Source organism: Sporothrix brasiliensis (assembly GCF_000820605.1).
Source record: "Sporothrix brasiliensis 5110 chromosome Unknown Cont18, whole genome shotgun sequence".
Lineage (NCBI taxonomy): Eukaryota > Fungi > Ascomycota > Sordariomycetes > Ophiostomatales > Ophiostomataceae > Sporothrix > Sporothrix brasiliensis.
The window spans coordinates 1,349,825-1,375,663 of record NW_024467137.1 but is presented as its reverse complement, the minus strand read 5'-3'; the positions used below and the strand labels follow the sequence as shown (position 1 = coordinate 1,375,663).

At 56.8% G+C, this 25,839-nt stretch overlaps 7 protein-coding genes across 7 annotated transcripts; 2 read left to right on the top strand and 5 right to left on the bottom strand.

Annotated features, from left to right (window-relative positions):
* Nucleotides 1-438: 438 nt before the first annotated feature.
* On the bottom strand, nucleotides 439-3,158 carry SPBR_01331 (uncharacterized protein; the record flags this gene model as incomplete). Its single annotated transcript, XM_040759642.1, has 2 exons — nucleotides 439-2,077; nucleotides 2,143-3,158. 2 exons carry the CDS (start codon nucleotides 3,156-3,158, stop codon nucleotides 439-441), a joined length of 2,655 nt encoding a protein of 884 aa, XP_040619390.1.
* A 1,648-nt stretch (nucleotides 3,159-4,806) lies between these two features.
* SPBR_02032 (Cu/Zn superoxide dismutase) lies at nucleotides 4,807-5,480 on the bottom strand (the record flags this gene model as incomplete). The annotated part of the gene is made up of 3 exons (XM_040760341.1): nucleotides 4,807-5,078; nucleotides 5,140-5,319; nucleotides 5,432-5,480. 3 exons carry the CDS (start codon nucleotides 5,478-5,480, stop codon nucleotides 4,807-4,809), a joined length of 501 nt encoding a protein of 166 aa, XP_040619389.1.
* A 3,678-nt stretch (nucleotides 5,481-9,158) lies between these two features.
* SPBR_01185 (RhoGEF group protein) lies at nucleotides 9,159-14,895 on the top strand (the record flags this gene model as incomplete). The annotated part of the gene is made up of 2 exons (XM_040759496.1): nucleotides 9,159-13,781; nucleotides 13,873-14,895. The coding sequence occupies 2 exons, from the start codon at nucleotides 9,159-9,161 to the stop codon at nucleotides 14,893-14,895; spliced, it is 5,646 nt and encodes a 1,881-aa protein (XP_040619388.1).
* A 984-nt stretch (nucleotides 14,896-15,879) lies between these two features.
* SPBR_01825 (solute carrier family 25, member 38) lies at nucleotides 15,880-17,037 on the top strand (the record flags this gene model as incomplete). Its single annotated transcript, XM_040760135.1, has 2 exons — nucleotides 15,880-15,916; nucleotides 15,986-17,037. The coding sequence occupies 2 exons, from the start codon at nucleotides 15,880-15,882 to the stop codon at nucleotides 17,035-17,037; spliced, it is 1,089 nt and encodes a 362-aa protein (XP_040619387.1).
* Nucleotides 17,038-17,639: 602 nt separating this feature from the next.
* On the bottom strand, nucleotides 17,640-19,070 carry SPBR_01688 (uncharacterized protein; the record flags this gene model as incomplete). The annotated part of the gene is made up of 2 exons (XM_040759998.1): nucleotides 17,640-17,876; nucleotides 17,949-19,070. The coding sequence occupies 2 exons, from the start codon at nucleotides 19,068-19,070 to the stop codon at nucleotides 17,640-17,642; spliced, it is 1,359 nt and encodes a 452-aa protein (XP_040619386.1).
* A 3,742-nt stretch (nucleotides 19,071-22,812) lies between these two features.
* On the bottom strand, nucleotides 22,813-23,259 carry SPBR_02104 (uncharacterized protein; the record flags this gene model as incomplete). The annotated part of the gene is made up of 2 exons (XM_040760413.1): nucleotides 22,813-23,151; nucleotides 23,230-23,259. The coding sequence occupies 2 exons, from the start codon at nucleotides 23,257-23,259 to the stop codon at nucleotides 22,813-22,815; spliced, it is 369 nt and encodes a 122-aa protein (XP_040619385.1).
* A 769-nt stretch (nucleotides 23,260-24,028) lies between these two features.
* Nucleotides 24,029-25,388, bottom strand: SPBR_01725 (dihydroceramidase; the record flags this gene model as incomplete). The annotated part of the gene is made up of 4 exons (XM_040760035.1): nucleotides 24,029-24,195; nucleotides 24,332-24,799; nucleotides 24,876-25,062; nucleotides 25,302-25,388. The coding sequence occupies 4 exons, from the start codon at nucleotides 25,386-25,388 to the stop codon at nucleotides 24,029-24,031; spliced, it is 909 nt and encodes a 302-aa protein (XP_040619384.1).
* Nucleotides 25,389-25,839: the final 451 nt, after the last annotated feature.

Below are 25,839 nucleotides of genomic sequence, written 5' to 3'. Positions count from 1 at the left end.
CTGGTTCAATTTTAACTGAATTCTTTTTATTGCGGCGTTGATTTTATTCCTTAACTTTTCCAGTCTTGCCACGTACTTGGCTCACACAACGTTCATCACGAGTCTTTTTTTATGGGGCACCGTTATAAAAAAAATAATAATGCTTGCTTCAGAAAATGAGTTTTTGCCTGCTTTGAATCGTGGACCACCAGTGGTCTTCTTTCCCTGCAACTTTTCGCCAGCCTTATTTTTTACGAATCCCAATCCAGAATCAAAACAAAGTCAACCAAAAATGCCCCCAAAAAATGAAGCAAACAGTGACCAATGCAACCGGAATTGGGAAATAGTCAACCAATGTCCCCTCATTTTCTTCGTAAATAGAAACGACCAAAGGCAACAAAAGTAAAAGAGACAAAGGAGAGATGTAGCTCATCATCGGACAACATTCGCCCACAACACTTAATCCTCAGTGATGTCGCCGTACTCCCACATGCCGTACTTGTTCTCCTTGGCCTCCTTCTCGGCCTCGCGCAGCGCCTTGAGCGTCGGCTCAAACACACTGCTCCGCTCCCACGTCTTGAGCTTGCGCGGCACCAGGCCGTGGCCGTTGAGCAGTACCTCGCGGTTCAGCGACGCATTGCGGTCGCTGCCTGTCTTGGGGTCGTAGATGGTGATGTAACTGAGACCCTCCTTGGCGTCCACAAAGTCGTAGCTGCCCACGAGCGGCTCGGCCGTGCACTCGGCGATGAAGTTGACGGCGTCGCGGAAGTAGTCGGAACCTGTCGGCAGCTGCACAAACGACAGCACAGCGTCGGTGGCCTGCGATTTGAGGCGCTGAATACCAAACTTGGTCTGGTCCAGCGGCCGCAACTGCGACCAGGGAATCTTCTCCGAGTTGCCGTAGTCAATGTAGACGACCTCGGCAACCTTGGCAGTGCGGTCGTTGGACCGGATCTTGGCACGGTACCACTGGCCGTCCTCGGAGAATTTAGCCGACACAAAGTCGCCCGCCTTGGGGCTGGTGCCGATGGAGACGTTGTTCTTGCTGTCCAGGTGGAACTTGCGGAACTCACTTGTCAGCGTCTCGAGCGCCGCAGTGCCCTTGCCAATCTCTTGAATCTTCAGCCGTCCGTTGGCATCAATGTTCGTCACGACAATGTCACGGTAGTCCTGCGGTCGCTGCGTCAGGGTCGCGCCTTCGCTGCTCGCCGCCGCACCACCACCGTTGGCATGGCTACTGGCCTCCTCGGCAACCTCGTCCTGCGAAGGGTCCCAGTCGTGCCACAGGCCTTTGCGGGCCTCCTTGGCGCGCTTCTCCGCAGCATTCAGCTCGGCCGCGTTGCCCGACTTCTCTGCCGAGTACTGGTGCACCGACGCCAGACCCTCCTCAACAAGGACCTTGGCAAAGCTCTCGCGGTTGATGAACAGCTCGCCGATGAAACCACCCGTCTTGTCGACGTCCAGCACATCAATCTCGCAGTCGCGCTGGTTGCACCGCCGATTGGCCAGCTCAAGCGCCTCCTCACCAAACGGCTCGCCCTTTTCCTGGGAGTTGCGGCCGGGGGCGCGGGGCGCACGGATGCCCGCGAGCACCAGGGTCAGCTTGATGCCCTCGCGGGGGACAATGACGGTGAACCGCGAACCAGACTTGCAGAAATCGACGATACCAGGGACCTTCTTTTGCCGCTGCAGAGCCGCGGCCTGGATCTTTGCGCGCTGCAGGGTCTCGGAAGCGTCGGTGTACTGCTTGACCTTTGGTGCTTTGCCGGACCACATACCCTTCTTCTCCTCCTTGGCGGTCTCCTGTGCTGCGAGCAGTTCGTCGTAGTTAGGCGCACGGTCGGTGTCGTCCTTGCGGTGGCGGATAACGGAGGCGTAACCCTCCTGGACAATAGCCAGGTTGATGTTCTTGCCATTCTGTGTCACGGTGGCGACGTCCTTCGCCTCGAAGCCCTCCGTGGCTGGCCGCGAGCCATCAACCGTGACACGGACGTGCTTGCCAATGATCCTTTTGCGCAGGAACTCCTTGGCCTCCTCCCGGAACGGTGCCTCGGAAGCCTCGTTCGTCCGCGGGCCGCGGATGCTACTCAGCTGGACGCTATACATTTTGTTAGTATGTGACTCTCAAGGGCATGCAGTGTCGGGAAATGTGTACAAACGCACCGCTTTTCGGGGCCGGATTTGTCGCGAACGATAATGGTATCGGCACCAATGACCTTCGTCACAGTCACATCCAGGTGGCCCTCCGAGGCTTTGGCGACGTGGTTCTTGTGGAGACGCTTCTTCCCGTCCTGAGCCTGCTTCTCGGCAGCGCGCAGAGCAGGCATGCCCTCGCCGAGCATGGTGGAGTGGAAGTCGTTGCAACGAGCGAGACCCTCTTGCAGCAGGAAGACGGCAATGTTACCGCGCGGGTGCAGGACGGTAGCGACGAGCTGGCCCTGGGGACTGGCGCCGACAATGTGGATCTTAACTTGGCGCTGCTGTAGCCGCTGCTCAACAAACTGGTGTGCCTCCTTGCCGTACTCCTCCGCCGGCTGGGTCTGGCCAGTGGTCGGATTGCTGCGCTCGGTGGCGGGGGTGCGGATGCCGGCCACGAGGGTCACGACCTGCGCGTGCTTCTTGTCGGACAGAAGAAGGCGGACAAGCAGGCGGTCGCCCGAGTAGACGCGCTCAATGATGCCGTCCACGGTCTTGCCCTTCCACTCCTTGAGGAAGTTGGGGCCACCGAGGTCGTTCTGGACCTCAATGGTGCCGTCGGCGCCGGAGAACAGGCCGAGACCGCTGGCGCGCGCCTGGGACTCGAGGCTGCGCAGGTTGCTGATCTGCTCGACGACCTCCTCCTTGTCCTCCTTTCTGCCGGCCTCCTCACGGACCTTGACCCAACCAGCCTCAACCAGGGCATCGGGCAGCTTGGGGCCATTGGCAATCACAGCACTGCCATATTCGCGATTGGAGCCGGGGACGGTGTACAGCACGGTGCATTCGACTTGCTTGCCGATGACGAGAGAACGGAGGTGCTCGCGTGACGCGAAGGCAAAGGGCTCCTCGTTGTCTCTGCTGAGGCGGGGCGCGGTGACAAAGGCAAGAGAGAAGGTCCGCTCGAGGTTCGGGTTGTTGGGGCTCGTCAGGACGAGGGTGTCGCCGCTAAGGACGGTCTTGACGTTGGCAATGAAACCCATGGTCGAAAGTGTACGGTGCGGGGAGAGCCTCTATTTGACCAAGACAGATGCCGTGGTTAGCTTGAAACAAGGCAGACAAAAGAACGAACAATCTCGAGTGCTCGCGTCTGTGCAACCATGACGGCAGCGGACATTGTGGTCGAACCAGAGCTGGTGGTGGCATCGTGTTGCACCAGCTCACCGCCATTGATGGCAGAGCTCTTGTGCAAGGGGGAGAACCGTTTGGCAACCCTCGGAGACGAGACACAGAACAAGCCACTGGGACAGTCCGTTCCCGCCAAATTCGAGGAAGAGTCAAGCTGTGACGTGAGACAAGGAAGATGTTCTGGGACTTACAATTGCTCTTGAAAGGATGTCAACAAAAATGTTTAGTGTAAAAAAGCAAGACGATCGACGAGGATGATCAGACGAAAACGAGAAGGGGACAACGAGGCAAAAAAGAAAAGCCAAGTATTGGTCAAACAGGAACCGACAAGAGGGACGGAGGTTGCGGTGAAGACGACAAAAAAAATAAGGTTGTGGTTGTGGTTGAGAAGAGGAAAGGAAGTGGAAGAGGGGCCACAAAGGACAGACGTTCCAAAGTGACGTTCGTGGAAGGAAGTTGTTGGCGTGGAGTTGCGGGAGGCAACAGCTGTTTCCAGGGTGCGACAGGGACCTGCCACAATCGACACCTTCCCTCAATAGCGACTACCTTGTGTTGCTTCTGTCTCCCTTCTCTCGTACCTTCTTCTACGTTTACATAATTACTGGGGTTCCAGATGGCACTTGCCTGTTTCTGTTGTGGACACAGTTCCCAATGGAACGAAAGGGGAGGAAAGAGCAGCCCCGTTCGCGTGCCTGGCCCTGAAGGACGGCTGTTGAGGGGAAGAGTCAGTTTAGTATTTTTTTTTAGATGATTTGCTCGTGCCTTCTTCAAAAAGAAAAGGGCTTGTTGGCCACCAGCAATGCATGGAGGGGGGTTAAAAAGCGTTTTGTGGGGAAGCCGCGACCAAACTGTCTTGCCTTCAGCAACAGAAAGGACAGTGTGCTTTACAGTGGCCGCAGGTAAAAAAGTGGATCCTACAGGCTAGTTACGATGTAGCTTGCTCTGCCTACCCCACCATAGACGCAATGCGACCCCTCCCTCTCAATAGCTTTTCCTTCTGGCAGTGGCCAAAGAGTGCTCCTACTGTGTACACGGGACGAAAATGATTGTATCATTATATGACCCCGTCTTTTTGTTAGTCTTGTGATGGCCAATAATGTGCAGCTGAGCCTTGAGCCTGTCTGGATATATGATGACAATTGGAGCATTGCGATTGCTGCACAAAGAGTGGCCGCGTGACAGCGTACCATGAATTGGACTCTTGGTCATACTATATGTTAGCAAGCAATGGAAGCCACAATGTCCGACGTACGTGACAGCTAGTTGAACTGCTCCTGTGATGGTTCGGGAAAGACATTCGCAATAGATTCCTAATCTGCGTAGAGACTGCTGACGACAAGCTCTCTGTCTCAAGAGCGCCCGCCTTGCTGCTGTTCCTCTTTGCCCAGACAACCTGGTTTTCATTCTGATTCGTTTTCCACTTCCATTTTTTTGCTTGTGTCTTTTGTCATCTTTTTCTTGCTATGCCGACTCGGCTACACGACAATGACAGGACGTGATAACTTAGTTGGAGATGCCAATGACGCCGCAAGCGGGGCGGGGACCGGCGTTGCCAGTCTTGAGGGACTCCTCGTTGCCACCCTTGCCGAGGTCGTCGGTGCCGGCGTGGACAACGACAGTGCGGCCGATGACGCTCTCGGGGCCAATCAGCTTGACGAGGGAATCTTCAAGGGTACCCTTGGCGTTGCCCTGGCCGTCGGTCTTGACGTTGCCGAGGTCGCCGACGTGGCGGGCCTCGTCGGTCGGGGCACCGTGGGTCTTGCCGTGCGGGTTGACTGGTCTGTTAGTGGCGGAGACGAGGATGGTATGTGACGGCAACTACTAAAAGAGGCTTACAGTGAGGACCGGCCGACGTGCAGCCGTTGGTGTTGTCACCAAAGGTGTGGATGTGGAAGCCGCGCTCGGCGTTGGCGTCGTTGCCGGTCAGGTCGTAGGTGATACGGGTGGGCGCGGACTCGGAGTCCTGCTCAAAGGTGACGGTACCCGACACCTTGGCATCGCCACGGAGGACAGCAACTGGCGGCGGTGTTAGTACGGAAGAGTCGGGCCCATTGCATAGATCGGGTCACAAAACAAAATGGATGCGCAGTCCCCAGCATCGAGGACGTGTTGGATGCACCCCCCTCACGCTCAATGCAATCCATCTCCCGACTACCCGGATGGGCGGCCACCTGCATATGGCAAGGCTGCTATCAGGACGTAACGAGGGCACGACCCAGCAGAGTCAAAGAGGCAAGGACACCCACAGTCGTACAGCCGCACACCACGATGCAGTGGAAACTGTCCATCAAGGTGTTGTCCAGGCGGATGGTGGACGGATGATGGATCGTCGGGCCCGGCCGCACGCCACTTGGAAGCTTAAAACTTGCTCACTCGAGTTGCCGGACACGGTAACGGCGCAGTTTTTGAGGGGAGTTCTTGCTCATAACGTGCTCAGGTTGGACGGATTGACAGGGATCACATTGGGCCGAACGTGGGATTGTGTATGGCCATTTGGGATATATAAAGCCCAATACTGCCCTCCCCATTTCCCTTTGCCTTGTCAAGAATTGGCTTGGAGGCAATGGAGGCAATGGTTCAAGAGCTTTGGGATTGACGTTCGGAAGAGGCGGAGCAAAAGAAAGGGAGGGGTGCAAGCTTACCAGCCTTGACCATTTTGACGGTTTAAAGGTTATGGATTGGAAGAGAGAGAGTGTGGACAAAAAGAATAAGAGTTGGTTCCAAAAGCGAATTGGAGTTCGAGATGATGCTTTTCGAGGAAGGAAGAGGGAGGGAAGAGGAGAACTAGGAAGGAGAGAGAAGAGAGGCAAGAGCGACTGGGAAATAGGGAACCGGCGAAGAAGTGGGCGGGGATTGGGAAAGCCAACGCTCGTTACGGACGAAACAGCAGGGAAAGCGAGGCTAACGGGCCAGCATCGGAGATCCGAGGTTGCCCAGCTTGCCCAGGCGCGAATGGTAGCTCCTGCTGTTTCCCTCGACGATTCGCTGAAGCTGCCCGTTTTGGGGCCATTTCGGCGCCCTTTGGGGGCAAGAGCTTCCCTCCCCGCCCAAGATGCCGCCCACAAGGTGCCCCTCGTCGCGTCCGTGGCGCGCACGAACAACGGCAAGAAAGTGCGTGCTTGGGGGGCCAGTTGGGCCTTGCCGTTGTCGTCATTTACGTCAAGGCGGGGCTTCTATGGCGCACTTATTTGTCAGCGGCAAAGACCGCTAGACAGCGCTTTACACATCGACTGCCATCGGGTAATTGCACTGCAGTACCGTGAATAGGTGCCGAATCACAGCTGCTGTCTATTCAAGCCATGGGCTTCAGCAAGATGTGTAAAAGTGGTTGATTCTGTCTTGACAGCTTCAATTGGAGCACCAAGTCCATCAACGGGTAAAGAAGATGTTTGCTTTCGACTGTAAGAATACTACGACGTACACCATATATGCTAGCTACCTCGATCTACCTGCTGGAGAATGCTGTTGGATGTCATGAATTCGGAGCGATGAAAGCGATCAAACGGCCAGACTGGGTACTGAGTGAGAATTATCATTGAAGTCAGAATTGTCACTTGTCGAACCAAACCATGTGCCTTGAAGCGAATGAAATATCCAAAGATGACGAGGGTTGCGAAGTGCTTCGTAACTTTACGGAGTATCGAGTTTGTAATTTTTGATCCAAGACTTCTCTTAGCACAACCGCCAGTAACAGCACAAGCGGAAACGGCCAAGATTCGTTTTGGGGATGGTGTGCAAGGACAAAACAGCTCGGCCCCTGCTGATGTGTTTGATGTTTGATCCTTTCTTTTTCGGCAGGAGAAGCGACTCCGTATGCAGCTCCGTATTCTGTAACATGTTTGCTGTCAGTGTGTAAAAAGGAAATAGGGGGCTTGACATTCTTGCAATGACCACCACTGGCCTCAAGAACTAGAGAAAGCAGACCCGTTCCTGGTTTGTTCGATATCTGCAGCGGAATATTCGTTCGTCCTGGTTGCGTGACGCTTCCAGCCCTACGAGCGGCCGGTCGTGGGGTGCTTCTTGCAGAATGGCGAAACAGCATCGAGATGGAGTGAGTCGCCGTACCGCGGCCAAATTGTAGTTCGCAGAGTCACCGGCAAAGGGCTATTGTTCACATAAGCCCAGGACGGGGTTCGGTGATGTTTCTTTCTTATTCTCGCCGCCGGAGCAGTGGCCACCTTGCGTCTACAACATCGTACATCGCTGCTTCCTGCAAATCGCGTCGTTCTTTCCTTCTAGCCGAGTGAACAAATTGACATGTAAGGAAGGTGCTATCGTCTCTTGGACCATGCCGAGGAAATGGAAGGACCGCCTACGTAGGAAGGCGACAACGGTGGCATCCACTGAGTCGCAAAGCGGAATGCGCCAGTGCTCCCGGCTGGTACGGAGAAGCTGCAGGACGAGCGACTTGGTTAGGCGGTGACAGACCTGCGCAGGCTTGTGACAGGGCTGGAAGAACTCAACTTGGCCGACGTCCACACGCTACGATTGGCTCACAATGGCCTCGTGTTGTTTCCTCCCTACTTTGTTTCCTTCCGTCGTCCGAATCCCTGGCAGCCTAGGCAGGGAAGGAACCACCAGAGTGTTGAGGAGTGGTCCTTCCACTTTGATTCCTACGTTTCTTGCAGCTAGTGGAATTGCAAACACTGCGTCTCCAAATTTGAAAATGGAAACTTGTTGATATCTACAACCTCAAAAAACCTTCCCTTGGGACTGGCGATTCCATGTCACGACCCGGCTGTCGTAATTACAACGCCAACGACCGCCCACACCGCCTGTTCTTCGCCGTTTTTACAGGACGTGCCCCAGAGACGTTCTCTACCCTTTCTAGCGCGCTTCTCTCGCCCTTCACATCTCAACGGCTTTTTGTCCCTTTCTCAGGGGCGTTCCGGCTAGCGGACCAACAACTTTACGTCGTGTGCACTCTTGTATTCTCGGTCGAACTGTCGTGCCCCAGAGGCCGCCTGGGATAAGGAAACGTCGCCGCTCGTGACAGTCAGACTACACCAACGGTCGCCAGCAATGCGCCTTGTCAAGTAGTCGTCAAAACGTCAGAACCCTCGATCCATTTTTGAGGGCTCCAGTCCTTTAGTCGCATCAGCCTACTCACTGCCACTGCTAGACCCTCCCGAGCCTCTTCCTTGAGCGGAGCAATACTCCGTCAGAAAAGTTGACAGCCCCTAACGGCGGCGGACCCTGGAACCAAAATCAACGGAAAAAAGCGACCAAAACAGGCCATCTGCTACTTGTGCGGCTTGGCAACAGCCTAGCTTTCCTCCGCCTTTTTGCACATCTTGTCTGCTGCCAACATTACCACAGCTGACCTCATGCTCATCATCGTCTCGGCCTGAGCCGCGACCTCTGCTTTTGCCTTTTCCCCCTCTTCCATTTCTTCTCGTTCCCGCTCGCCCTCGACACGACTCGCTTTTACCCTGTCTGTGCCCTCTTTCGACGTTCGTTCCACTCGCTTTGTTTGTTTGTCTCCTTGTCCTTTCTCGCCCGGGCGTCCTTGTTGCGCGCGCTTTTGGTCTCCCCGCCTCGGCTCGACAAAAACGCCCTTCTCGTCCAACCTCAGGGGTGGTCGATGACAGCGATACGACGATTACGGCCCTACCATTGCTGACCGAGCGTTGGGATGATCTGGCCCGCACAGCGAAGCGGCCGCCACTTCTTTGCATCCGACGACGACGACGACGACGAAGACCACGACGCTTCACGACATTGAAAGTCGATTGTCAGCTAACGTATCCACTCCCGGGTTTTTTTTCCTCCATTCACCAACACACTTTGAGCCCCCTTTGGACCTCGACCGAACGACCCATCTGTCACATCCGTGCCCCGGTGTTGTCGCCAACATGTCGTTCCGCGGCGACGATCAGCGCCGTTTCGGCCATGTGCCGCCTGTTCAGTATCCTGTTGCGAATCAACCGCAGCAGCAGCAGCAGCAACAGCAGCAGTACGAGTATCCAGCGCGACGGCCGAGCTTCAACAACGGTGACGACAGCTCGTACTTTGACCAGAACCGCCAGCAGCCGCAGCCGCAACACCAGCTGCATCATGCACAGGCCAGCATCCCCAGCCGCGGCGAGGACGAGCTCTTTTTGACGAGTCCCGTCGACAGTCCGGCTCCAGCGCCGCCCATCCCTGCAAAACCGGCAGCCTATGGGGGGCCTGTATCCAACCCCGCCACGGCTATGTCCGGGTACCAGCATCAGTACCAGACAATTGCGCCCCAGTCGTCGTACAATCCTCAGACGTTTGCACGCTCGCAGTCGCAGTCGTTGCCGTACCACCCACACCCCTCTGCCCGCTTGGCCTCTCCGACCATGCCCTCCTTTTCCAGCTTCCAACAGCAACCACAACAGCAGCAGCAGCCGCCGCCGCCGCAGCAACAACAACAGCAACAACAAAGCTACACGCCAGTCGCATACAACCCGGCAGCATACGCCAGCACACAAAGCGCCGTGCCGCAGAGAACTTCGACATACGCCGGCTACAGCAGTTACCAGCACCAGTACAACTCGCCGGCTGCGCCGCCCCCGCCAGCACCGGCTGCTACATCGCCCTACACACAGCCGCCGCAGCAGACGAGCGCTGCCATTTACACACCTCCGCCTCCAGTGCACCCGTCTCCGACACCGTCGGCACCGTCTTCCTACCAACCCGGGTCCTACTACGATACCTCGCCTTCGACAACGGGTATCTCTCCCCAACCGGCCGCATATAACCAGGAACAGTACCAGGCAAACTACAACGCCAGCAGCAGCTTCATTTCTCCTCCGAACACGACTGCTGGCTATTCATCGGCAAACGGAGTCAGCCCCATGCCGTCGCCCGGTGCCATTCCCAGCACAATGACCTCCCAGGCACCTTACCCGACCTTTTCGCACACCCCCGCAACCAGCAGCTTCCCAGTAGATCCCAACGCCTTTGCCAGCCGCGTATCACGGTCAAACTCGGCGACCTCCCCCGTCCCATCGCCGCCCGCGCATTCTTCGTCCCCCGCAGGCCTGCAACGACACCCCACAAACGCTCCCCTGCCCAGCCGACCGCCCATGGACGACGTCGAAGAAGAGGGCTGGGGCAGTGGCGGCGGGGGCGCGGCTCTTGGCATCGCCAGCAACCGTAGCCATGGCCATAACCACAGTAACGACCGTGTGACGCAAGACAATCTTTACCACGACATCGAGGCTGACCTTGGTATCACAAACCCGAGCAACGGCGACGAAAATGGTAGCCTGCAGCTTCCGCCCGCGGCTCCCACCGACGAAGTCTCTGAAGACGACTTTTACCGCCGCAACTCGCGCGCATCCTCTACCCGTCCTAGTATTAGTGGGTGGTCCAGTGCAGCATCTGGCGTGGGCCGCGCACCGTCGTCGGCATCTACAACGTCCGGCGTCTACCCTGGCAGTGTCGGCGCTGCTGCGCCCTCGACGTATCGCTGGGAGGACGATAGCGACCCTGAAGGTGCCTTTGGTGTGTACGAGATGCAGCAGGCCGACTTGGACGAACAGCGCTTCAGCATCAGCGGTGCGTCCATGGCCTCTGGTATGAGCAGCGCCACAACGAGCCACTACAACTACAGCGGCCAGCAGCAGCACCAACACCACGACGATGGCCAGGGCACCGCCGCACGCACAACAACACCCCTGCCGCCCCAGCCGGAAGAGGCAAATGTCAGCGATGGCGAGTTCGTTGGTATGGACATCGGACTGTTCAGCGGCGGCTACGCCGGCAACCTGACATATGGTGAACCTGTGGAAGGTGGTCACATCGGGCGGAGCGCGTCTTCTGCAATGGCGTCTCACGACCGTCCGCCGCAATCTACGACACCGCGACCTTACGAGAGCGAAGCACAACAGTATGCACCGTTTGCGGAAGCCGAGATGGACTATGATGGCACCGGCGGCCTGCAGCCTCCGACGCTGCACCGCCTCAGCTTCGATGAGGGCGACGAGCGCGTGTCCATTCACTCGGGCCGCAGCGGTAGCGAGTCCCCGACCAAGGATGAATATCCAGACATGTTCTACCACCCGGGCCTCTCGAGCCGTCCCCTACCGGCCCTTCCGCAAGGCCTTGCTGATGTTAGTCGCAGCGGTAGCAGCAGCAGCAATCTGCTGTCGGCCACGCCCTCCAATGCATCACGCTTGTCCTACCGGCAGCACGCCTATTCACACAGCTCGGACTCGCGGTCGTCCACCTACATGTCTGTCCAGGATCAACAGCAACAGCAGCTCTTGATGCAGCAGCAATACCAACAACAGCTGCAAGTTGAGCGATCGACATCCATGTCTAACCACAGCACGACACCCGTGGTCCAGGTCCCCGGCCGCTCGCGCACCGATGCGGCCGAGGAGCGACGAAAGGCTCAGCGGCAGGTGGCTGCGCAGCAAGGGCTTCCCTACGACGCCGCCAATTACGATACGGCCAGCACCGCGTACGATGTTATCACCCTTCCTACCGGCCGGCGGAAGAAGTTCGTGCCGTCCAAGCTGTCGTCCAACGACTTCCGCCGCTGTCATGAGCCCTGGGCTCTCAGCAACATTGCCCGCTGGGTGCGCGAAATGGCCGACGGCGAGCCAGACCTCAAGCGTAAGACGATCGAGGAGGGCCTGGTCGCGCTGTTCACCACCAAGGTGCCCAACATGAACGTTGCCGACGCCGAGACCCTGGCCACCAACGTGGCCGACTCCATGTTCACGGCCGGCATCCTGATCCCCGAGGAAGAATGGGTCAAGTTTGGTCCTGGTGAGATCAGCGGTGTCCTGTGGCAGCTGACGGATTCAGGCTGCTACGCCCCGTTTGTGCATGCACACGAAATACCCGGACGCTGTTACTCATACTACTGCACGCGGACGCTGAAGAAGGCCAATCTCGACGAGTTGATGTCGGAGGTGTCGACCAAGAAGGAGGACTGGGTGACCCACTACAAGATCACCAAGGAGATCATCGAGAGCAAGCCCCGCAAGGAGGTCGAGCGCCAAAACGTCTTGCACGAAATCGTTACCAGCGAGGAAGAGTACAACAACCAGCTCGACGTACTGCGCGTGCTGTATAAGAACCAGCTCCGCCACTGGCAGCCGCCCATCATCCCGCCGAACCGGCTCGACAAGTTTATCAACACAGTCTTTGGCAAAGTCGAGTCAATGCAGCGCGTCAGCAAAGACCATCTGCTCGCCCAGCTCAAGTACCGCCAGAACGAGCAGGGCCCCTGGATTGTCGGCTTTAGCGACATCTTTCGCGAGTGGATTCGCAAGGCCAAGGACGAGTACATTGCATACTCGACCGACTACCCCATTTCGTCCTTTACGGTGCGCAAAGAAGCTGCGCGCAACGTGCTCTTCCGACAGTTCCTGGAACACGTCCGCAACCACAAGCGGTCCGACCGTCTGGGCTGGGACACGTTCCTCAAGGCGCCCATTACGCGTCTGCAGCGCTACTCACTTCTTTTGAGCACAGTGCTCAAGAACACGGTGCAGGACAGTGAGGAGAAGGCCAATCTGGCGCGGGCCATTGAAGAGATTCGCCTCGTCACCAAGGACTGCGATCGGCTCGTCGACGAGATGGGCAAGAAGGTGTCTCTGCAGGAACTGCAGAACCAGCTGGTGTTCCGCCAGGGCTCCCAGACGGTGCTGAATCTCGACCACCTGGGGCGCGAGCTGCTCCTGCAAGGCGAGCTCCAGCGAATGGGCTCCAAGGGTGTGCGCTGGGTCGATACGCAAGCGCTGCTGTTCGACCACTACTTTATCCTGGCCAAGGCGATCCCCTCCAAGGACGGCCGCGGCGACAAGAAGTACGACGTGTCCAAAGAGCCTATCCCCATGCCGCTTCTTCTTCTCGAAAGCATGAACGACGATCCCATCTCCAAGCAAAAGGGCCTCGCAGCACCCCTGGCTCGCACGACCACGGCCTCGGCGTCCGATATCCGCCTCAACAAGGTCATGTCCAACGGCGCCCCCGGCCGGCCCGAACTCGAACACACGGCCACGGCCAGCTCCACGGGCTCGAGTGTCACGCGGCTCAACACTGGCACGCCTGCAGAAGAGGGCAAAATCCTGTATCCCTTCCGCGTCAAGCATCTCGGCCACGAAGTGTACACGCTGTATGCAACCACGCCACAGAGCCGCCAGGAGTGGTGCAACAAGATCGTCGAGGCCAAGACGCGGCACGCGCGTGCACTGCTCGAGCAGAATGCCGAACCGTTCCGTCTGCGCGTACTGGCCGACAGCGCGTTCGCGTACGACTCCATGACGGCCATTGGCAAGCACGCCAGTGTCTCCATCCGCGGCACGCCGCTGGACCGGTCGATCCGCGAGATGGAGCAGGTGTTTGGCCCAGGACGTGGTCCAGCGCCCGTTTGCCGCGCTTCCGTGAATTGTGCGACGGGCTTCACGGCCTATGGCAAGTCGATTATTGCCATAGGTACCGACTTTGGTGTCTACATTTCGGACGCGTCCAATCCTCGCGGTTGGACAAGAGTAAGTGTTTTTTTTTTTTTTTTTTTTTTTTTTTTTTTTTTTTGTTCTGCCACTGCAGTCTGGAAGCAACGTTTTCTAACAGTACCTTCAGTCCGTTCAAATCAACAAAGTCACGCAGATCGCGGTGCTCGAGGAGTTTTCGGTGTGCTTGGTCCTTGCTGACAAGGCTCTGATCTCGTACCCGCTGGACGTCGTGGCGCCCGTGTCCAACTTCCCTGCGCCGAACAATGACAACGCGCGACGGGCGCCGCAGCGGCTGGCCAAGGACGTGTCGTTCTTTGCGACGGCGCGGATGAAGGAACGCATGCTGCTCTTCTACAAGCGCAAAGAGGGTTTGCATAACACGTTCAAGGTCCTCGAGCCGGTGTTCCAAAAGGCATCGGAAAAGAAGTCGCGATTCTTTGGCAGCAGCCGGCGTGGTGGCAGCAGCGGGAGCAGTGGCGGCACCGAGTCCTTCCGCGACTTTGACGAGTTCTACCTGCCGACCGATTGCTTCTCGCTCAACCTGTTCCAGACGTACGTGGCCGTCTCGACGGCCAAGGGCATCGTGATGCTCACGCTGGACCGCAAACAGACCATGTCGGTGCCGCGCGACTTGGCGATGCCGGCGACGGCCAACATTGCTGCACGGATCCGCGACCAGCGCCCGCTCGGCATGTTCCGGCTCAACGACCAGGAGTTCTTGCTCGCGTACGAGGACTGTGCCGTGTACTCGGACAAGCACGGCGAGGTGTCGCGCACGCTGATCATGGAGTACTCGGGCAAGCAGAAGAAGGCGCGCGCGGCCACCATGTTTGGGCAGTACCTGCTGCTGTTCAACGAAGACTATGTCGAGGTGCGCAACGCCGAAAACGGGCGGCTGCGGCAGATCATTGCCGGCAACGACGTGCGGTGTCTCGACTACGGGTTTAGAGGCCCCACGGGCGGAGACAATGCATCCGCGACGGCGGCGACACCAGCCAACAATGCGGCGGCGGGCGGCGCGACGGGCACGGCGGGAACGGGCCAGAACTCCCAGGGCACGGTCAAGATCAGCATGACGCACCCGGAGGCGGGCGGCATGCAGATTGTGCTCGAGCTCCTCTTGAACGACGGGCATTCGGAGAAGGTATAGGTTCGCCGCAGCCGAGTTCTTTCGTCTGTTCAGGGTTGGCGGGTGGCAGGCTAATTGGACGGGATTCAATGAGGATTTCTTGTTATGTTGGAAAATTTCTTTTGTAATCACGTCAAATGGCGGTAGGGATATACAGTGATTTGCATTCGCTGTATTCCTTTCTTTGCTTCCGTCTTTTTTGGAAATGATGCCAAAGGGACAAGGAGACCGTTCGTTCCTTTTATCTCGTTTTTTATTTTACTTTTCGCACATTTGTCCCAACGTCGTTTCGTTCTCATTTCTTATTTCTTACGTTCCATTGTACGATGTCCATTTCCTTCCATCGCTTGCAAGCATGTTTAGTCCATCTTTCAGGTGAAACCCGAGATACCACAAATACATTATGCCATCCTTCGTGCCGCTGTCCACATTATCGTTCTCGTCTTGTTTCCCGATGGGTTCCGTTTTGTCGTCGTTGACGAGAAGTCGTGGAGTCGCATAAGCAGAGGACAAAGTACCAACGCCGGGACTAGCCGGATAGGCCGAAGGCTAGAGTTGCCCAAATAGGAGAGCTGGAGGGGACCTTACGGGGGGACTTACTGTGCGCGGGCGGTCTTTTACACCGTCTGTCCGGGAAGGGTTGGGCGCTAATCCAGTACAGCATAGCTATTGGTGGCGCACCTGACCGCTGACCTCACCACGACTTCACTACATACAAAAAATTATCCACACAGAGTGTCCGCTGTAGGCACATTTCGCGGCGTGGGATTTGTGGATTATATGCAACACATCGTCATTCTTGCCCGTCGCGTCCCGCCTTTGCCTCGACTCTCAGTTCGTGCTGTTCAGTGTCGCAGCACCATACAGATCCTCCTGCCAATGGGCGCTCTTTGTCGATCGACGCCGTTTCCTCATCGACGGTGTTTATGAGCTTTTGCCCACCTCTGGCTATTTGCTCGCTCTCACTCACATATCAGGGATATTCGATATCCCCCAACCGGCGCCATGTCCAATGGCTCGTCCAAAGCGCCGTCCAAGACCAGTATGTTCCTCAACAGGTTTCTTGGTCGCTGTCATTCTGATATGTTAGGACCCGCTAACAATGCCACAGCCTTCCATCTTCTCGCCGGTCTCAGCTCCGGTGTCCTGTCGGCCGTGCTGCTTCAGCCCATTGACCTGCTCAAGACCCGTGTCCAGCAGTCTGGTCATAACAGCTTGCGCCGTGTGCTCGCGGACCTGAGGACGGCGGCCCGTGAAGCAACATCAGCGGCATCAGTACGCGGCAGCACATCCCCAGGCGCCGCCGCTGCCGCTGCACCGCGACCTCGCAGTTTCGTCGCTAGCCTGTACCGCGGCACCGTCCCATCAGCGCTCCGCACGGGCTTCGGCTCCGCCCTCTATTTTGCCGGCCTCAATGCCATCCGCTCCAGCGCCGCCAAGGTGCCGATCCTCGCTGCCTCTTCCACCAGTGGCGCCGCGAGCGGCAGCGGCAGAGGGAGCAGTGGCCTCGTCAAGCTGTCCAACACGGGCAACATGCTGGCGGGTGCCGTCGCGCGCGCCTCGGCCGGGTTTGTGCTGATGCCGCTGACCATTATCAAGGTGCGCTACGAGAGCAGCCTGTACAACTACCGGTCGCTGGCCGAGGCCGCCACGGACATTGTGCGCAAGGAAGGGCTGCGCGGCTTCTTTTCGGGGTTTGGCGCCACGGCCATCCGCGACGCGCCGTATGCCGGCCTCTACGTGCTCATGTACGAGCAGATCAAGCGGCGGCTCAACACCCTGGCGGAGCGCCGACAGAGCACCGCTGGCGGCCACCACCGCGCCGAAACTAGCATGGGTGTGTCGCGCGCCGCGGCCATCAATTTCTCGTCGGGGGTCCTGGCGGCGGCGACGTGCTCCGCGGTGTCGAACCCGTTTGACGCGGTCAAGACGCGCATCCAGCTGCAGCCCGCGCGGTACCGCAACATGCTGCACGCCGCACGCCGCATGCTGGCCGAGGAGGGCGTGCGGTCCATGTGGAACGGACTGGCGCTGCGCATGAGCCGCAAGGCCATGAGCTCCGCACTGGCGTGGACGGTGTACGAGGAGCTGATCCGGCGGGCCGAGACGCGGTGGGCGGCGGCAGCGGCGGCCAACGGTGCCAGCGAGACGGAGGCGTTGTAGGTGATCTCCCTCCGTTTGTTTTCTTCTTCATGTGATTCGTCTTTTGTTGAACGCCACTCTTTTCTTGGCTGTGTATTGTATGCTGCGATGTGCTGGGTTTCTGTCGGGACTTCACTCATTCTTTCATTCAAACGGCGTCAAGGGACGACAACGGAGCATAATCGGGATGGCCAAACAAAGACACAACCTTCCTCCTTGTAGATTAGCAGGAAACTGGAATGAGCGGACAAAAATGTTGGGATATAATAGATACCAAAACAAATACAGAGCATGACGAAATTCAAGGTACGGAGAGAAGTGTCTCTTGTCTTCTTTTCTTCTCCTCTTTGCCCGCCTTCTGGTCTCGTCATCGCATCCTTGGGCATTCACCAAAACAAGAAAAAATTGCATAACCATGAAAGGGGCAAAAAAAAGACAAGTAAATTTCCCGTTTAGATCCTGGATAATCCCTCCCTCCAAAAACGTTTCCATAGTCACAAAAGAGAAGGGAGAATACATCAAATACGACCAAAAACGAAATAAACAAGTAAAACGTAAAGGCAACCAAAAGTGTAAAGACGTAGATGACAACGCGACGTGGATCCTGTGGCCCATTACCGGCTTTATTTTGCACCGGCCAGGTACATCAGCAGGCCAGGCGACTTGCTGCGGCTGCGTCTGCGCTCCTTCTTGCGCACCCACTCAAACTCGGGTTCCAGATGATGGTGGTGATGGTGCTTGCCGCCGTCCTCGATCTTGAGCACGACCTTGCGGTTTTCGCGAATCGTCTTGGTATGCTGCCACCAGAACTGGCGCTCGTCCTCGGGGACCCAGCGCTTGACCAGGATGTACTCGGGGTCCTAGACGGTTAGCAGCTGGTTTGTTTGAAAAACAGAGAATCAGGAAAAGAGAGAGTCTCTGCACAAACATACCTGATCGTAGTCAAAGTCAATGTGGTAGTAGTTGAGCGTCTCGATGGACAGGTGGCGACGAGCCATGCGGGTATACGTGGGCCGCTGCGCCACGGGGCCGCCAATCTCAATGTTGATGTCGGTGCGCTTCTTCTCGGTCTTCTCGGGCTTGACCGACTTCTTATCGAGAATGGCCTTGATGTCCTTCTCGTCGACGCCCGACCGCAGCAGATCCTCTTGCAGGCGGCGCTTGTACTCGCGCTCGTTTTCTTCCTTCTCGGCCTTTTCCTTGGCAATGCGCTCGGCCTCCTTGACCTTGTAGCGCTCAATGGCCTCCTTCTCCATCTTCTCGCGCCGCTCCTTTTCGTCCTGCGCCTTCTTCTGCGCCTCCAGCGCCTTGAGCTCCAGGTCCTTCTTGATGCGCTTCTCCTCAAGCTCGCGGTCCTCGCGCCGCCGGATGTCCTCCAGCTCCCGCTTGGCCCGCTCCAGCTCGGCGTGGCTCTTGTACTCCTTTTCGCGCATGCGCTCCGAGCGCTCCTTGTCCTGGGTCGCCTTGATCGCGTCCAGCTCGCGCTTGGCCCGCGCCATTTCGACCTCCTCTTGCTGGCGGAGCTTGCGCTCGCGGTCGTGCTCCTCGGCACGGTAGTGTGCCAGCTCGTGGCGCGCCTGCTGCAGCTCCCACTCCTCACGGTCGTTGCGGCGCACGTGCAGCTCGAGCTCTTCGTTGGCATGGGCGTTGCGAATCTTCATCTCGTGCAGCTCGCGGCGGGCCTTTTCGAGCTCGTACTCTTCGCGCGACATAAAGTCGCTCGAGGGCGCGCGCGAGTGCGAGCGGCCCTGGCGGCGGGGCACGAGCTGGCCATGGTGGCCCGAGTCGGAGTCGTCGTCCGAGTGCTGGGTGTTGTAGTTGTTGATGATGACGGGTGGTGGGCTGGAGCGGCGCTCGCGGGACCGGGAGCGCGGGCGCGTGGCCACGGTGCGCTCGGCGGCCAGGAAAGCAGGGCCGGTGGCATAGTAGCCTTGGACGGGCGGCGGGCGAGCGATGACACGGGGCGGCGGCGGCGACGCCTCCTTGTTGCGACGGAAGACCCGGACGTCGATCTCGTCCTCGTCGTCGTAGTCGCCGCGATGATATCTGCTCATGGTGGGCGAGTAAACGGAAACGGGGGTTGGGTCTTGGTCGATCAAAAGATGGCAGTGTTCGTATCGGTAGAGGGTGTACCTCGTTGCAAGAGATGGTGTTCCTCCTCGGACAACGACAACAAGAGAACAAGACAAAAATAATATCCAAAAAACGACGCAGGACGTAGTCAGAAGCGCGCGTGCTACGCTTTAATCGGGATTGTCAGACGTGGGCGATAGGCCGAGGGGAGGAAAATATAAAAGAGGGGGGGTGTCCTCTTTGCTGTTAATAGGAAAAGAGGGGCGAAGGTAAACAAGACTAACAAAAGGCGCGATAGTAAATAAAGTGGGAGGCGGGAGAGTGGAAAGTAGCCACAGAAAAGGTCTGGAGCGAAAAAGAAGAGCGAAAAAAGAGGAGAAGAAGAGAAGAAAAAGCAAAATGTCAGGATGCAGGCAAAATTTGACACACGCTACGACATCGAGGGGCCTTTGTAAAATGTTGACTGGGAAGGGGGAAGGAAGGAGGGAGGAAATCGAGGACAAGGGAAGGAGGGGACGAGGGGTGGGCAGAACGAGGGAAGGAAGGCTGGGAGGCGGGGTGGATGCGGCGCAACTGCCCCATTTATTATCGTCAAGCGGGCAAGCACGATCGGAGGCTTTGCAGCAAGAGGGCAGGGCCTGCAGCACATAGGGCAGGAGGTGCAGCAGCGTGGCAGTTGGAAGTGCGGAAAGTGGAAACAGAGAAGGATGGGAACAGAAGGTGCATACGCGATCGATGTACAAAGTGGGAAAGCGCAGACAGTTTGGCGCATTCATGTGCCACCTGGCAAGGCCTGATATTAGGAAAGAGCGCATGGGGAGCCCACGGAGAAAATGAAGGCGCATCTTACAGCGGGCGGGAATATTCTTACGGGGGGGAAAGTGGCATGGAAGGTGCGAGGAGGTCACCGAAGGCGGCGGCAATGCAGAGGGGCAGAAGAGGAAGGAACAAAACAGAGACTGTGTGTAGGCCGCTCTTGTTAAGGCGGGACATGACGGCTTCACAGGTCTTGGCGGAAGGATCACACACCTGCTCTTAGCAATGGAAGGATGCGTGGGCGGAAAGAGCAGTGCATCTTCGTACCCGACTAACAGACGCGAAACGGATAGACCAGACAAACAGAAAGACGGCGAGCGACGACTCCGTTTTGGGCATGATGCGGGCTCGTGTCAGAAGTGTGCAGTGTGCGTAACAGAGCTGAACAGCCAGACGGCAGGAGAGGCGCAGAGGCAGAGGAAGATGATGGGGGCCCCTTGTCATTTTCTGTTTCTGCCGGTTGTCTACTCCCTCCAAGTTCTTTCTTGCAGGTGACTTTTGGCAGACGGCAACAATCTGCAGCACGTCTTACTGCATGACAATCTAGAAGCCGAAAGGCGACAAAACGAGAATCTACACTCAACAAGGAGCATAAGATTTCTATTTGCTGATGCCACTACCGTGACGACTGCCAAATGGTCAAGGGCGGCGACGAACGGCTTCGGCTGGCCTTGGCCAGGCCTTGGAAGTCTACATGGCGAGCCTGTGAGTCGTCGAGGTGCTTGTACGTAGTCTATAAAGGTGGAGGGGACTAGCCAATACAGACGACGAGTTGGCGACGAAGGAGGGACAGGTGACCAGACCACACGATAAGGTTGTGGGTTGAGCGACTCTGTCCTCATGGACAGCATGGCTGGGCAGGTGCCTTTAGCAACAGCAGCAGCAAGGAAAGACACTAGGGGCCGAGTGCACAGAAGAGAAAGCCAGAGGGCCAGACGGACAGACAGCAGGGGAGAAGTGGGAGGGATGACGAGTGATGAGGGGCGGCTCTTCGCTTGCATCGATTTTGGGAGCGCGATGATGGTGGGGTGGAGGGGACACGATGGCGGAAGAACAAGAACAGGAAGGAAGAACGGGAAGGAGAGCAAGGAAAGAAGGCTAGGTGAAGCATGCTGGTTGGCAGGAGGCTTGAGCCGACGGGCAGTCCGGTTGTCGTGGCTGGTCCGGAGGAGGCAAAAGGAGAAAACCAGAAGGAATATAAAATAAAAATAAGTGACTGTAAAACGACACCAAACATGGTTGCAGGTGCATATTTGCTGCAGTCCAAGTGGGGGGAGCGTCAGCAAAGAGTACTCCGGACCAGGGCCTGGGCTTTTGGGTGCCGTTATTGGATATTTGGGGCGTTCCAAGGACGACACATCTACGAAGTATCTGTTATTTACTTGCAGGGATGCGGCGACATGGAGGGGTTGGAGCGGGTGGTCGAGAACGGACAAGGACCAGGCTCAGCCCGACGAGAAGAGGGGACTTGGAGAAAGCAAGGACGTGGTGTTGGACAGCGACCCGGCAAAAAAAAGGAAAAGAGAATGCAAAAGCAGGGATTGCCAGAGTCAAAAGTAGCACGCGATGAGAACAGACAGGACTGGGTCTCAAGGGCTGTGGACGAGATCATCCTGGCGTAATTTGGTATCATACCAATAGCACGCGCTGGGCTTGAACTAATATGGGTGCAATAGTCGAGTCGAAATCGCGATGCGTGATGCGTGATGCCCCAACGCCCAGGATGTGGGAAATTACGATGCAGTCTTCGAAACGCTGGGGCCACATCAGAATGGTCGAATGGTCAGAATGGGACAGGAGGGGCAGGGCGGTAGGGCTGATGGGGGGCTGCGGCTGATGTGACATGCAGACAAGTCAGTGGCCTGTGAGTGGTGTGTGAACGATGTTTGAATTATCTTGTTCTCGTGTATCAACTGCTTCTTACTCTTGTTTCTTTTTTTCCTCTTCGTTTTTTCCATGTCTGATCCTTTTTAGTTGACTCTGCCGTAAAAGCACACTAATTCGGACCGTCCCTTTTCTTACATTCCTGCCTCTGAACCGCTCGCTTTGTCTCGACATCACTAATTTTTTTTTTAAAGATCCATTCCATGAGTAGGACGAGTTCCCAGTTGCATTGCCGTTGCTGCGAACAGCGCCTTACGACTGTATCCCAGACGCCTGCCTGGGCAAGAAGCCGAATGAATCCTTTCTGTTTCACCGCACCTTGTCCAACCAACAAATGGAAAAAGACCGACAGGGCCTGAGGGCATAGCCAGACCCTGCCACGCCGCTTCCTTCACATCAAATGTCATTAATATGGAGACAAAACATCATCCGTCAAACCGTCAAATAGCGGGGGCCAAAGGCTCGTCTGTGCCGCTGATGCAGGCCGCCGTCCCTGTATGCAAAATACATGTGCGTCGTACACCGTACCCTGCATTGTCCTCCTGGCCGCCGAGAGCCTCATGTGATGAACCGACAGAGTATCCGTTTTCCATTCTGTATCCTTTTCCACCTTCCACCTTTTTGACCCCGTCCCGCTGTGTCCCCTTGTATCCCTTTCTCTCATAACGGGCCCGCTCCGGCCTCCACCAGCTGTATCTCTGGACTGGGCCTTGGGACAGTTGGTGATGACGGCGTGCACAGGTAGCGAACGGAGACATGCTCTCCGTTTCTACCACCGATTTGGTGAGGCAGGCGAATCCGTCTGTATAAAGGGAACCTGTATACGGTAGTGAGAAAAGGTTGGCAGTTGATGATGCAGGTCGGCTGCGTGGCGTCACGTGTCGAAACGGGCCCTCTGTCATCGTGCCGAACATTTCAGAGGTAGGTTTCGCCTCCTTCTCGCTCGCCCGTCCGCTCTCCGTCTCGGCCTGCCGTTCATTTGTCTCTCATCATTGTGGGCCACCCTTCACCACCACCACTACACTATGCCGACTCTCCGCCCCGCCGCAGAATCTGCGCAATGTGGTCCTGGCTGTTCTTGGCCGTCGTCTCCAGGTAGTGCAGCCGCTTGCCCAGGCCCTCCACATCCGTCTCGAGCGTCTTGATCTGCTTGCCGAGCTTGTCGTTGAGCGACGCCACGGGCTCCGCCACAAACATCTTGCCGACGCCCTCGTAGACGGCCGTCGATGCCGGCAGCGACTCCATCTCCTTGAGGGTGAGCTGAGCCAGGCGCATCTCGCGCTGCTTGCCGGCGACCTGGGAGCGGGCAATGGTGATTTGCTGCTGCGCCTGGACGGCCTGGGTCTCGATCTCGTGGACGAGCTGTTGAAGGAAAAACACAGAAAGGGGAGAGGGTTAGCTGCGGTTGGGTGTATGCTTCACTTTTCTGTTGGATCATACCTTTTGGAGGGCCTCGTTGGAGAGCGACATATCGGCGGCGGCGAGAAGGCCGTGGACAATGGTAATTCAGAGCAAACGAGTCGAGAAGTGAGGAGCGGCACGTCGGGAACGGAGAGAGTGAAGAAGGGGAGATTGAGGTCGTCGCCGAGACAGAGGTCGGAAAGAAGCTGTTTGTCGAAGAGGACCCCTTTTTGAAGCTATAGCCGGAGAGCTTCGCGAATAAGCCCCGCCAAATGGGTTTCGGTGATGCCTGCCCTGAACAGTCAGCAAAATTCAACGCCAACCAAGCCCCACCAAATTCTGTAGGCCATGGCGCTAGTACAGTGCGGCAACACTTAAATGTTAAAATGCCAACAGTCCGAGACTTTTTGTATCTTGCTCATGTTCCGTTCCAAGCACAGTCTATATGACTTCTTAGACAGGACTCCAGCCATCTCGCATGCGTGTCTCACATTGTGTCACATGTTGAAAAATGGCATAAGATGCGTCTCTTGCCTTCAGAGCCTCGCTTATTCGAACTTGGTATCTTATTTCCAACGTCTTGCTGCTTAACAACATGCAGACCTCATCTACAAACATCTAGAACGTCTGTCTATTCTCTGAAACAAAGCTCCAAGAAAAAACTCCTATGCAAAATTAAATACCCAAGAACAGAACGCCGGGCTATCAGAAAGCTCCAAAAAAAGGAATACGTGTGGCCAAAACAGAATATAGATCAAAGACTGCCTCATGGCAGTGGGATATATAGACCTTCGCAGTTGCTTGTGGTCTGTCAAATAGTAGAGGCCATCGTGTTGGCTTAATCGAGACGGCGTCCTTTATACGCGGCGTCAGACGGTTCCATGTCGGACACAGGCACAACCCGTGGGATCGAAGTCAGGGCCGTCTTCCACTGCAGCGCAAATTCGTCCTCCTTGCCGTCCAGGCACGTATGCAGCCACAGACGCCACATGATGAAGTAGTACGCTGTGAATTGGTTAGTCAAAAGTCAAGAAGAGGGGGGGGGAGACGGCTTGCTTCCCAAGTGAACGTACATCCTATGCATCAGTTAGTACGTGGTCGACAGGCAAGACAGAAGTAGAGAGGGAGAGGAAGAACGTACCGAGTCCAGTAAGAATATGCCACCACGCATGACCCTCGAGCACGACCGCCCACGGCAGCAGCAAGATGTCACGCCACGAGCGCAGGTACAGACAGAAGATGTTGTCCATGTTCCAGATGAAGAAGCCGACCAGAAACAGGGCAATGCCCGACAGGCACATCTTCCACATCTGCCGCATGAGGCCGCTCTCGCGCTCAGGGCTCCGAATCTTGAGGGCCGGGCGCAGCGTCTTCTCCATGTCGTACATGCTGCGGAACACGACGGCAATCGTCAGGCAGGCAAACGAGACCTGGTGGAACACGGGCTCCTTGGTGAAGTGGTAGACGACGGTGATGAGCAGGCCCAGGCTGAAAAGGCCAAGGCCAATCAGTCTGGAGACGGTGGGTGATTTGCCGTAGGAAAACGTGGCGTGGCCAATGATGCACGTGGCATAGATCATGGGCAGCTCGTCGGCGAGTTGCATCGAGTCTGGGGGGTTAGCATAGGACGTCACAAGAAAGCAGTCAAATAGACCGCGAAGGGGGGCAGGGGATCTTGCACCCACACTTTAATGTCGTGTGGAAGGCTATGGAGCCGAGTCCGACGACAATGTAACCGATGCAGGCCACGACAAAGACGGGCCGGTGCCGGAACCGCATGCAGTCGCGAATGCCCCGGATGCCCAGCCATATGAACATGAGGTTGGTTATGCTGTTGACGAACTCGGCGCAGTAGTATGTGATGTTGTAGTCCTGTTACATCGCAGGGTTCGAAGTCAGCAGCTGTCGTCGTGTCGCACAGGATTGCGAACCCTGTTCGATAACGGGGCCGTTCCACAAGGTACAGGATGTTTTGCCAAGACCTGGACCGACCCGGGTGCGGCCACTGCGCCAGGATCGACTCTCCAGATCGCAGACAAGGCGCAAAATGCAACATCGATCGAATGGAAGGCAAAGATCCCTCTCGGAACAAATTGGACTCGGAAACGCACCTCTTCACACCAGTTGAGCGTCGACGTCTGTTCGCCCCAGAGGCCATGACGGGATTCCCGGTACGGGATCTGCAGAAAGGAACCCATGGCGTGGGTGGGCGAATGGTGATGGAGGATGGTAGCTCGAGACGGGAGACCGGCAAATGGCGATGAGAGGATTTGGAGCTATGCAGAAGAGTGTCAGCAATATGTGTGCACTCGAAGGCGGCGCGGCCCAACAAAAATAACCAAAAATTCTGCGTAAATGTAAGGTAGCAAGAGATGTGCAGTAGAGATGTGGTGACGAGAAGAGGTGACGTTGGATGCGCACACATGGACATGGCCTCGCGGTGGCAACGTCCAGAAATGGATACGTGGAGCTGGGAGGGCAAAGCTTGTGAAGAATGCGACGTTGGCCAGGCCCAGTCACGGCACAGGCGTGTGGTAGCGGCCAGAGCTTGGGGTGGCAGGCTTAATTAAGCTCGAGACAGCAGCCACAGCTATGAGAGGGCAGCTCCATGTGGATGGCCATTTGCCAGACGTGGGAAGGCACATGTAT